General features: G+C 44.9%; 1 protein-coding gene across 1 annotated transcript; it reads right to left on the minus strand.

The window, feature by feature from the left end:
• Positions 1-1,079: 1,079 nt before the first annotated feature.
• CBY2 (chibby family member 2) lies at positions 1,080-9,965 on the minus strand. Its single transcript, XM_010405649.4, has 2 exons — positions 9,573-9,965; positions 1,080-7,123 (listed from the first exon to the last, which is right to left on the minus strand). The coding sequence occupies exon 2, from the start codon at positions 7,004-7,006 to the stop codon at positions 6,014-6,016; it is 993 nt and encodes a 330-aa protein (XP_010403951.1). The 5' UTR covers positions 7,007-7,123; positions 9,573-9,965; the 3' UTR covers positions 1,080-6,013.
• Positions 9,966-10,896: the final 931 nt, after the last annotated feature.

Here is a 10,896-nt window from a genome sequence, read left to right on the forward strand (position 1 = left end):
AGAAGTCTTGATGAGAATCTTTTATTCCATATTAGAATCCCATAATTTCTCCAGACACTGCCATAAGATCAAAGATGTATGTTAGAGCTTTGGCATAGCCCACAATCAAAAGGAAGATGTTCAATTTGCATTTGGAAAACATTTCTGGTAATTATATTTTTCTGATGATTTGAAAGTTTTGTGATTTTACCTTTTGCACCAAAAGCATAAAAAAATCTATTAAACCAGAGGCCCAGAAAGGCTGAAAAACCAAAAGGTATGTATTTGCAACAAATTTGGAGAGATTTGCTCTTACTATTTGTGCAATCTACCTATAATCCTCTGCCCTGCTGACGCTCAGCTCAGCTGGAATTTTGCCACAGGCTTCATATGGCACAGGATAGAAGCCTCAGACACAATGCTAAAAACATGTTTGGTGCCTAATCCCTAACTCTGAGGCTGCATGAATGGCTCTAGGGCTGCATAGGGTTGTTCTGACCCAAGTGCAGGACCGAGAATTTTTCCTCGTTGAACCTCACACAAGTGGCCTCAGCCCATCTATCCAGCCTGTTCAGATCCTTCTGCAGAACCTTCCTGCCTTCCAGCACATCAACACTCCCACTCAACTTGGTGTCCTCTGCAAACTGACTGAGGGTGCACTCCATCCCCTTGTCCAGGTCATCAGTAAAGATATTAAACAGGACCAGCCCTGATACTGAGTCCTAGGGACATCACTAGTGACTGGCCACCAACTGGATGTAACTCATTCACCACCACTCTCTGGGCCTGGCCATCCAACCAGTTTATAACCCAGCACCCATCCAATCGATGACCAGCCAGTTTCTCTAGGAGAATGTTGTGCAAAGCAGTTTCAAAGGCTTTACTAAAGTCAACGTAGACAACAGCCTTTCCCTCAGCTATTAAGCAAGTTGTTGTGGTGGCTAAGTCCACTTTACATGCCCCAAGTTACCCTAAAAGTGATCTCTCCCTACAACGCTGTGCTAGAAAGTTCTGCCTTTGTCTAGATTCTGCTGGTCACTCGCCCTCTCCCCCTCCCATCCCTTTTCCCATTGGCCCCTGTTATGCCATTCAACCTTGCCTCTGCTCCCCCCAGCCCTTAGACTATTGGTTTTGGATGCTCTGCCCACCTTTGGGAGTTTTTGGGATAAAACCTGCGCAGGTGTTCAGTTCTGGGTTCTTCTTGCCTCTGTTCCCTTTGGGGTGTTGCCATTAAATGCCTCAGAATTGCATGCAGAGAGCCCCTCTCGCCTCTTTGTCTCCGGTCCGTGCATAGGCTGTGTGTGTGACAACCACCTGCACAGGTGAGATCGTGTGCACCCATGGGTGCTGGCAGAGTGCCGCCTAAGCCGTCCACGAGGGACCCAGTAGGGACAAACGCGGCATCAATCCGCCAAAGCTCTCATTCAATAGCAAGTCCCCTTGTCACAGAAGGAGATCAGGTTGAGCAAGGAGGACCTGCTTTTCACAAATGTGTCCTGGCTGCGCCTGATCCCCTGGTTGTTCTTCATGTGTCATGTGAGGACACTCAAGAATATCTGCTCCATAACCTTTCCCAGTACCGAGGTCAGGTTGACAGGCCTGTAGTTCCCCAGACCCTCCTTCCAGTTGGCTGGAGGTTAGAGAGTTGACTCCCGGCTAGCCAGGACTGCTGGTAAGTGATGGGGAGTGGCTTGGTGAGCACTTCCACAAGCTGCCTCAGTATCCTTGGGTGGGTTCCAATCAGCCTCATATGCTTGCGTGTGTCTAAGTGATGAGGCAGGTTACTGACCATCCACCCTTGGATGATGGGGGCTTCATTCTGCTCCCTGTTCCTGTCTTCCACCTCAGAGGGCTGAGTACCCTAAGAACAACTGATTTTACTATTAAAGCCTGAGGCAAAGAAGACATTAAGTACCCAAAGTCTTTTCTTCATCCTTTGTCACAATGTTTCCCCCAAGGATCAAGATTCTCCTTAGCCTTCCTTTTGTTGCTGATGAATTTATAGAAACATTTTTTATAACAGTAACCAGATTAAGTTCTATTTGGGATTTCACCCTTTTAATTTTCTCCCTGCATAACCCCACAACATCCTAGTGTTCCTCCTGAGTTTCCTGCCCCTTGTTCCAAAAGTCATAAACTCACATTTTTTTTCCCTTAGTTCCATCCAAAACTCTCTGTCAGGCATTCATCAAGTGATGTGACCATCTCTAAGGTCTCAACTCTTCCCACCTAACCTTGGCCACTCCAGGCTCTCTGCAGTCGGCGGGGAAAAGACCTGTACCTCTGGCACTCCTGCCTACCTCTACCAGCTGCAGAAGTTACCTCAGGTGGCCATGGATCTCAGTTACTGCTTTCATTTAAGTGCCTCCACCTAGGTGAGATGAATACCACTTTGGAAAATGTGGTTAAGTTTTAAAGCTGTCTGTTTTAAAACCAGCCAATGGCCACTGTAAGAAATAATTTCTTCATGAAACTTATCCAAGGAGTTACTCCCTCTCTTCTTTGCCTCTCACTGAAAGAATATTTTGAGTAGTCTGTTCTCAAATTGGACGCCAAAGAAGAGGACTGGTCATGGTACAGCCAAAAGGTTGAGTGAAAGACTTCCACCATATCCTGCATTCAAATGTACCCTTATGGCTAATTCTGAGCTAAACTGGAACTGGCTGGGAACCGGCTGGGAAAGAACAAACTGGGCTGCTGAGAACACCAACAAACAGCCTGCACCACCATGGAGAGCATGGCTTTTGGCTAGCACCACAGCTTTTGTAGTACATCCTCATGAAATCACAAGCAAAACTCTGGGAAAACTGTCTTCAGCAGTTAGCAGGAGCAAGCCAGGGCTCAAGGAAGCTCGTAACACTTTGAAAAAATTCCTAAATTGCAATTTAGGGATGGGAGGATGTGGTGGGGCTGCTAAGATGAGCAAAAAAGGCCAGGGTGAGTGTTCTATGAAGACAGTACAAACCCAGATGTATTAGACTGTCTAGAAATGAGAACAGGGAAGTCAGCATTTGCACAGAGCCCAGCTAGAGGAAATAATCCAATTTACAGGGAAGTAAGAGGCTGATGGTGACCTTGTCAAAAATCCAGCTTTCCAAAAATAGTATTGATAGATGAGTAGTGCAAAAATAAGGAGCTAATCAGCAACAATAAGGAGAGAGATAGAAAGTTTGTCTCTCTGCAAAAGGTAAATTATGCACTATACAAATGACCTCCATCCATTTCAAGGCAGAATAGCTACCAGTTTCCAAGGATGTGTAAACCAGTGAATTGACCAGGAAAACGTATTAAACCTACCCTTCCCATTTTTTCCCCAAATCTGCCTAAATTTTATGATAATTAATAAGTTCTTCCTGTAAATACCTGCTGCTGCACTTCTCTTCCATTTGTACCTGAAATAGTGTGCAAAAGCTGTGAGTGCAACTGTTCTCATCAGCACACACTCTAGAGATGGAGACCTGTAGGGACGGCCCCACTGAAGCAGTTAATGGCACTGGCTGGGGACACTGAACAATGAAGAAAATGGGCAGTGCTTAGGACCTTCCCCACACAGTCCTGTGGCACTCCACAGGCAACCCTGTCAAATCTCACCATCTGTCCCCACAGCACTAACAGATCCAGAAATATTCATGATCATCTGCCTTTCCAGCACCAACCAGAAATGATCCTCCACTGTTGTCACCAACTCACCCTGGTTTGTAACCAAATAAGCACAGGAGATTTGGTACCTTCTGGGATTATGAGAGTTTGAATAGCACAGAGTTCTCTGCAAGTTTAAGTGCTGGGCAGTCATTTATGGACATTGTCATCTCACTTGACAGTCTGGAGAAACCTTCAAGGAATGAGCAATTCAACTTCTCTGTGAGAGACGCCAAAAAACATGTGCCAGATATAGACTTTTTAATAACCAGGAAGATCAAAGATCCAAAGAAGTGATCAGAGTGCAAAGGGCTCACAAAACTTAATTCCTTCCAGGAACATCGTTAGCATTCAGAAGTAGTGTGTTCCCCTCAGGATCCCACACGTGTTCATGACATTTAAGCTCTGCCCAAACTAACTCAATTTTATTCACAAAGTAATAATTTCTCCACACAATGGAGAGATCTGAGTCAGCTGCTTAATGAAGGCATCTCACAGAAAGCAAAGCCAAGGACTGGGACACACTCCCCAGCTTGTGCCACTTCACCACTTGATGAAGCGCCGCCTCTGCCTGGGACTGCCAAGCTTCTCACTCTGAGACCTCCAAACCAAATGTCTAAGTTGGAGCTAATTGTCCTCGAAGTAATTATAGAGGCAACAGAGGGAAACGAGGGACTCCAGCTGGTGACACAGCCTACTTTTAGTCTAATAGGAGTCAGATAAATCACAGCCTGAACGTGCCCATTCCTTCCTACACGATAGAAAGGAAGCCCAGGGAGACTAGCTGAGATCTTGACGTCCTGTCCTGGATGGACACCTGACATGAGATGAGATGTCTCCTCCCAAATGCCTGGTGGAAAGATGCACTCCTAAGTGTCTTTCCTGCCTATGTATAGAGATGTGGCAGGAGTCAGTATCCTGACCACTGGCAAAAGAATGGTTTATTTCTTCTAACAGGACACAAATTAGTTTGTTAAGATATGAACACATGATCAGAGCTTTTTACTGCTGCCACCCCCCTCTGAACCTCTGCATTAGGGTCTTCATAGTCCTGTTTCTCCTCTTACCAAACATTAAGTTCAAACCCAGTGAGGGAGATGGCAAAGAGAAAAGCAGCATTTCTGGAGGCAGAGAAGCATCAACATGTTCCCCAGCATAGTGCTGAGGTATTTATCTATTTATAGCTGTGATCCTGTCATTAAGCAGGAGCAGCTGATGTCTGCACATCCACCTATTAATGAACATTGCTCCTCTTCTTCTCACCTGATTCTTACAGATGCAGCCCTACCTGCACCACTGAGAGCCAGCCCTTTAACTTCATGCATGAGAGATTTGCCTCAGCATCCCAAAGCCCTAACAGCAGAAGAAAATACCTGCTGTTTTAAGCCTCTGAAGTAAACAGTCATCACTTGTACTTGGCATGGTGTTGTATGAGTGAAATACAAGGTGAAAGATAGTTCATGCTTTAGGTAATTCGGTGCCAAATCACTTAAACTAGAGTGAAAACCTGCTTTTGGGGTCCTGTTGCAAGAGATAAACCTCACTGTAACCTCTCCTTTGCTTTACAGTAATGCTCCTACAATTGCTCTGCAGAAGTCGCCCTGCATCTGTCTTGTCAGATTACCCAAAGGCTGCCATATTCTGCCTGAAAGATTGTGACAAAGTGCACTGCATCTGGACTGTCCAAGAGAGAGGAAAATTCCTTTCCAGCCACTCTGGTCACACAATTGAGACCAGATCAGAATTTCAAACCTGAGCATATCAACCGGCTCTCATCTCCTGTGTCAGCAGATCACTGGAGTCTGGCTTGTCCATTAGAGTGTGAGCAGATGCCCTTCTAAATACTGGCTTAAGTCATGGAACAGCCATCAAAACGCTGCTTTTGGCAACCTACTTGCTTGCTCTGGGGCAGCTAAAAACCTGCTTCATCTGACTATCCAAGAAATCAAGAGGGACCTCACTGTTCTGTGTGGGAGAAGTCCTGCTGCCTGGTCCATTCTCTCCTGTGGCCCCACCATGCAGTCTGGGAGGAAGGATCCTCCTTTATTTATCAATACTTTTTTAGCAGAGACTGTGAGTATGTCCTTGGACTACAAGATGGCACCCATAGTTCTCACTGTAATCAAAGCTGAGGTCCTCAAGCAATTACCTTCTGATAATCTAGGCCTTATTATCAGAAACATTGAAAAAAAATGTTGAAAAACATTATTCCTCACACTAGGCAAATTCATGACAGTCACCCACACCATATAACCAGAAGGTGAAATATATCTAAGTAGTGCAAGAAAGTTTCAGAATGATACAATGTTCCCCAGATATCTTCAGGATCTATTGGGATTTTATTAGGTTTCCTGAAAACAGGAGAGAAGATTTCCAGGAACTGCACTAGCAGTTCTTAGCACATTTCTCCAAGCTGATGCTCAGTTGCCAGCTTCTGTCCTGCTTCTTCATACACTGGGGAAGTGACGGCAATGATCTCCTTTTCCAACATATCCATTTGAGCTGTAATGTCTGACACAGTGTTTTTCACAGCATTCAGCTGCAGCTTTAATTTATTGTAATCTTCTTGGAAGGATCTGTTCACGTCATAGAGATTGTGACAGCACTGTTTCTCCCCAGGAGGATGGTTCATTTTCAGGAAGGTGTGGAGGAGCTCACATAAGTCCTGGAGAAGCCGGAGGATTTCATGCTCACCCTGCATACTTGGGACAGACTCGATCTTACTCTGGGTTGGAGTAGTTCTCTTCTTTTTACCTTCATGTTTCTGCTGGGGGACTGGGCCAGGGTTACCTTTTTCCACAGCAGTGATGGTGTCACTGTTCTTCTGAAGACCTGAGCTGGCATCTTTGCTCTCTCCATGGACTGTAATGGCTTTTTGGCCTTTCCAGGTAACAGGGAGTGTTTCATTCTCCTGCTGGAAATCTTCCAAGACTTTATTCTTTTCCTGGACTGCCTGGAGAGCTTTGTTTCCTGGGCTGAACAGAAGGCCTGTGTTCCCGTCTCGGAAGAGTGGAAATGGCTTATTTTTGTTCTTGAGGCTTTGCTGAATAGTGTCAGTGTAAATTACCTGGACAGATTTGTTCTGTGACTGGAGATATTTTAGAGCCTTGTTTTCTTCCCAGAGCATCCTGGTTTTGATCCAGAGGAGTTGGTTTTCCTGCCAGAGTGCTCTGTTCTCCTCCCAGATGCTCCACTCATTCTGTGCCTTCTTGCTAAAGAGTTTCTGGTGGGAAGGAAGGGGTGGCTGGCAGTAGATGTCATTCAGCCACTTCCCATCAATAAAGACAAACATCTCACCCCTTGGCTTCACCCGAGGGGGGCTGTATTCTGTCTCAGGCTCTGTACACTGCATGCTGTGGTTCCTCTGATCAAAGGCAGACATGGCCATTCTTTAGAAAACTGAGGAGGACTGTGGGAAAAAGCTTCTTCCAGGACTTCTTCAAGAGGCCACTGACCACTGCCAAGGACTTGGTGGCACAGTGGGGCTGGAGAAGCTTGATTAGGACTGAAAGAACAGGGAACACGAATGCATAGATTTACTGCCAAAATCCCAAATCAGAATTGAACTACACTAATGACGGGAACAAGCAAATAAATCAGTTCTCACAGCTAACCCTGTTACCCCTTTGATGCTGAAAGGTAAGGAATCCACCAGACACCTAGCTGGTAGAAGCTGAGAAAACTGGGGTCGGTAGATAAAGCAGCTCTATGGCAGCACTAAAAGCTATTGTCTGGAAACATGGACTTTTCCTTTGTCTCTTTACCTCATTTTTTACAGACCTGTAAGGGAGTAAAATGCAAGAATATTTTCTGCCTCAGAATAGCCTGCTCCCAAATGACTGATACACAAGCACATTAAAAATTGTTATGAGGCTGAAACAAACTTTTCAAAATAAAGCATTTTTAAAGGTTCATAGAAAAAACTGGCCTTGAGAGCAGGTTTTTCTTGTTGATGCTGAGTAGCCTGTGCTAACAGAATGCCACAAAAATGTTGTGGCAGTTTTGCTTTTTGATCTTTAAATCCACAATATGCACAGATCATTTGAAACTCCAAACCAAAGCCTCGAGACATCAAGACCAAGACAGCTTTGTTGCACTTTGCATGGTTTTTTGACAAGCTCCCATCACCATGGTCCAAAAACTGTCACAACCCATAGATAATTCTCCATCTTTCATTCTCATTTCTCCTGTCACTCTTTCTCCTTATATTCTTTGATAGCTCTGTTATTTTTCTTGCTTTCTAGCCCTGCAATAGTGATTGCTTATCTTTTTCCTACAGTCCATCTGCCTCTTTTTCACATCATCAGAAAACTCATCTCTAAATTCCATTCTGCAGGGCCAAACCTCTAATGCTTCTCATTTCAGACACAGAAACCTCAGACTTATCTGTTGAACACTCTTCCCCCCTTCCCTCTACCCAAAATATTGCAGCTTAAATCACCTTCTAGCCTTGGGTGAACTGGGGCAAATTAAAGATTTCAGTCCTCTACATGGGAAAAAAAAAAGCAACCACCCAACCAATAAACAATTATTGGTTTGTGCCAAAGAAAATCTTATTTTCTGCATTTTAACCAAAATTTAATTTATGTGATTTTCATGATCAAGTTATTTGAACTGAGGTTGAACTAGTTTTCATAACCAAATTGTTGGGATTCTCAGGGTTTCTGCATAGTGTTTCTAACAGCACAAATGTGGCTTTTTCGAGATTAAAAAAAACCAAAAAAAGTAGTTACTTGTCGAATTTTGTTCAGGTCTATTCCTCTCCCCCTGCTGAGGTCTCCCAGCTCCCCTGCTGTCCCTTGGAAAACCCAGTTCTGCCTTTGTCTCTAAGGAGAGTTTTACCTTCATGAATCTTGCCCTCATATCTCTACCCCAGGCATTAAGCAGAGGGTGGCCACCACCCACAAGTCCCTCACAGCCTCCAGCTCTGCTGTCCCATTGTGCACCCCCTGTCCTACTGTTGCCCTCTCCTTTTCAAAACCTGTTGCTCTCCCCTGTCCCTGTCGTTTCCACCAAACAGCACTGCATGTCCAGGCTCCTCCAACTTACTTCTGAGAGCCAACATCCATAGATGCATCCTGCACCCCTTTCCCAAGCTTGTCCAAACACTCATAAAATTACTGCTTCATTTAAAATCCAAAATGCCTTCATTTAGGAGAGAGCTATTGCAATATAGATCTGTCTGCAATAACATTTGATTTTATTGCAACCTGTTTACGTCTGAATTTCAGGGTTGTCTTCCATGTCATCTGCTGCTTTAGCTCATGTCAGACTTGTGTTTTCCTAATACCATTCCTCTGCTAAAAAGGATTTCCCCGAAGACTCTGTTTTGGACATTTTTGTTTCCACTTACACTACATCCGGAGCCATGCATTAGTCCCTCCCTTGCACCCTTTCCCCTTCAGCCTTTCCAATACATCCCATACCATCAGGGTGCCCACTCCCATTGTGTTCCCCAACAACTCCAAAATGGGGACATGGTGGGTGAAGGGGTAGGGGGCAAATCAGCCGCAGAGGGAACAGACCCCTAAGTATCCAGGGAAGATGCAGAACACATCAGCATCAGAAGCCCAGACCCACATGCCTATCACGGACAAGCAGCTACAGTTCTTGAAGTCACTTACAGATAAAGTGTTTAGACTGCACTTTTTCAGGATAAACTGAAATGCATAATATATACGACTTTGAAGGACATTATCTCGGGGACAATTAAACTTGACAATGGCTCTGTCAGCTCTTTTGCACTGCAAGGGAGTCATCAACCCAGGATTCAGAGAGATACTTCAAGTTCACAACGCCTCCCATATAAATTTTCCCCCCATCTCTGAATAATCCCAGGAAATGCTGGGCAGCTGGGTGGATGGGCAAGGCAGCCAGCTGGGGGGAAGCCACACCAAATCAAGACAGGCTGGGCAGTTTGGGAGCACTACATTACTCACCCAGCACACGCTCACCTTGTCAGCGAGGCCAGCGGTGTTCCCTCTCCCCACAGCAGAGCAAAGCAGCCCGGTCTCGCTGCTGCCGGGGTGTCCAGAGGCGGCGGGATGTACAGCAGGGGACAGGGGACCGAGGCTGAAGTGAGCACAGGCAGGGACCTTGCCCCAGCAGCAGCCACCTGCCCCCCGACCAGTGGCTGGGAACTTCTGCACAGCCTCCTTGCACAGCTCACTTCTGCGCTCCTTCCCCGCTGTCCTCACAAGATTTGCTTTGGTTTTTCCCAGCATTGCTCTTCTGGGTTATTTCTCATGGAAATGACCTTTCTGCTAGCTCGGCTCCCATGCCCTTTCCTGAACCCAGACTTCCCGATCTCCCTTTGATGCTCATAACTGAGAACAGTTTGGATGGATTCTTTCTCCATCACACCCTCTTAAAAGAAATGTTGCTTTTATTCTGAATCTTCAGATTATGTTTGTTGCTGAACTGATCCAGACACATTCAAAAATCACTTCCTTGTATGCACTGTGAGAGTTGAAGTTTTTTTCCAAGGACAACATGAAGTTCTTCTTTGACTATAAGTTTAAGAGCAGACTATAACTGAACCCTATTAAGAAGAAAATAGAATATACAGGGCATTCATGCATTGCAGGTTTAGATATTATTTGAGGCAGCCATTCCCACTTCCACATCTTTACATTTCTAATGTAGTCTTTCTTATTTGCTACATCTTTCAGAAGTGGAATTTTTTTTTTTTCAATCAGGGTTCTTGAATAATAAATACAGCATTTAATTTCTTTTCCAGTGAAAATTACCAAGTTGACGTCAGCCTCAAGGTGACTGCTGTTGCTTTAGGAACTTGGAGGTACAGTTCAGCTTTGGTGTTATATGAAAATTATAAACTCAGGTATAAAATCCTTCTCTGTAATTGCTCCCTTGCTTATATTTAATCTTAGACAACAAAAAAAACATCACCGGTTACTATGGCAACTCCCCAGGGAGCATCCTTCTTTATTTGAGCTCCAGGATCCTGTACAGGAAAACAGAAAAATGTCCTCAAAAGAAAAAAGATTTTATCATGGGCTGCTTGTGCTTGTCCTGCCATCAGATGGGAGTTTAAGGGTGCTACCCAGTGCAGACAGTTTTCAGGAGAGATGACTGAAGTGTCCACTCTGAACTTCTGCAGAACTGGGGCTATGGACACTGAAAGTGACCTTTGATGAGCATTTTAAGGTCTAAGAGCTGACTAGAAACTGAATTAATAGAGAGAAGTGCAGCACAGGACTAATCAGCAGGCAAAGCCTGCTTCACCAGAACCATGGAGAGCTAAGTTGATAGTGAGTG

This window comes from Corvus cornix, chromosome 1 (assembly GCF_000738735.6).
Source record: "Corvus cornix cornix isolate S_Up_H32 chromosome 1, ASM73873v5, whole genome shotgun sequence".
NCBI classification, from domain to species: domain Eukaryota; kingdom Metazoa; phylum Chordata; class Aves; order Passeriformes; family Corvidae; genus Corvus; species Corvus cornix.

Coding starts and splice junctions, on each gene's coding strand:
- CBY2 (XM_010405649.4), bottom strand. CDS start 7,006: ATGGCCATGTCTGCCTTTGATCAGAGGAACCACAGCATGCAGTGTACA.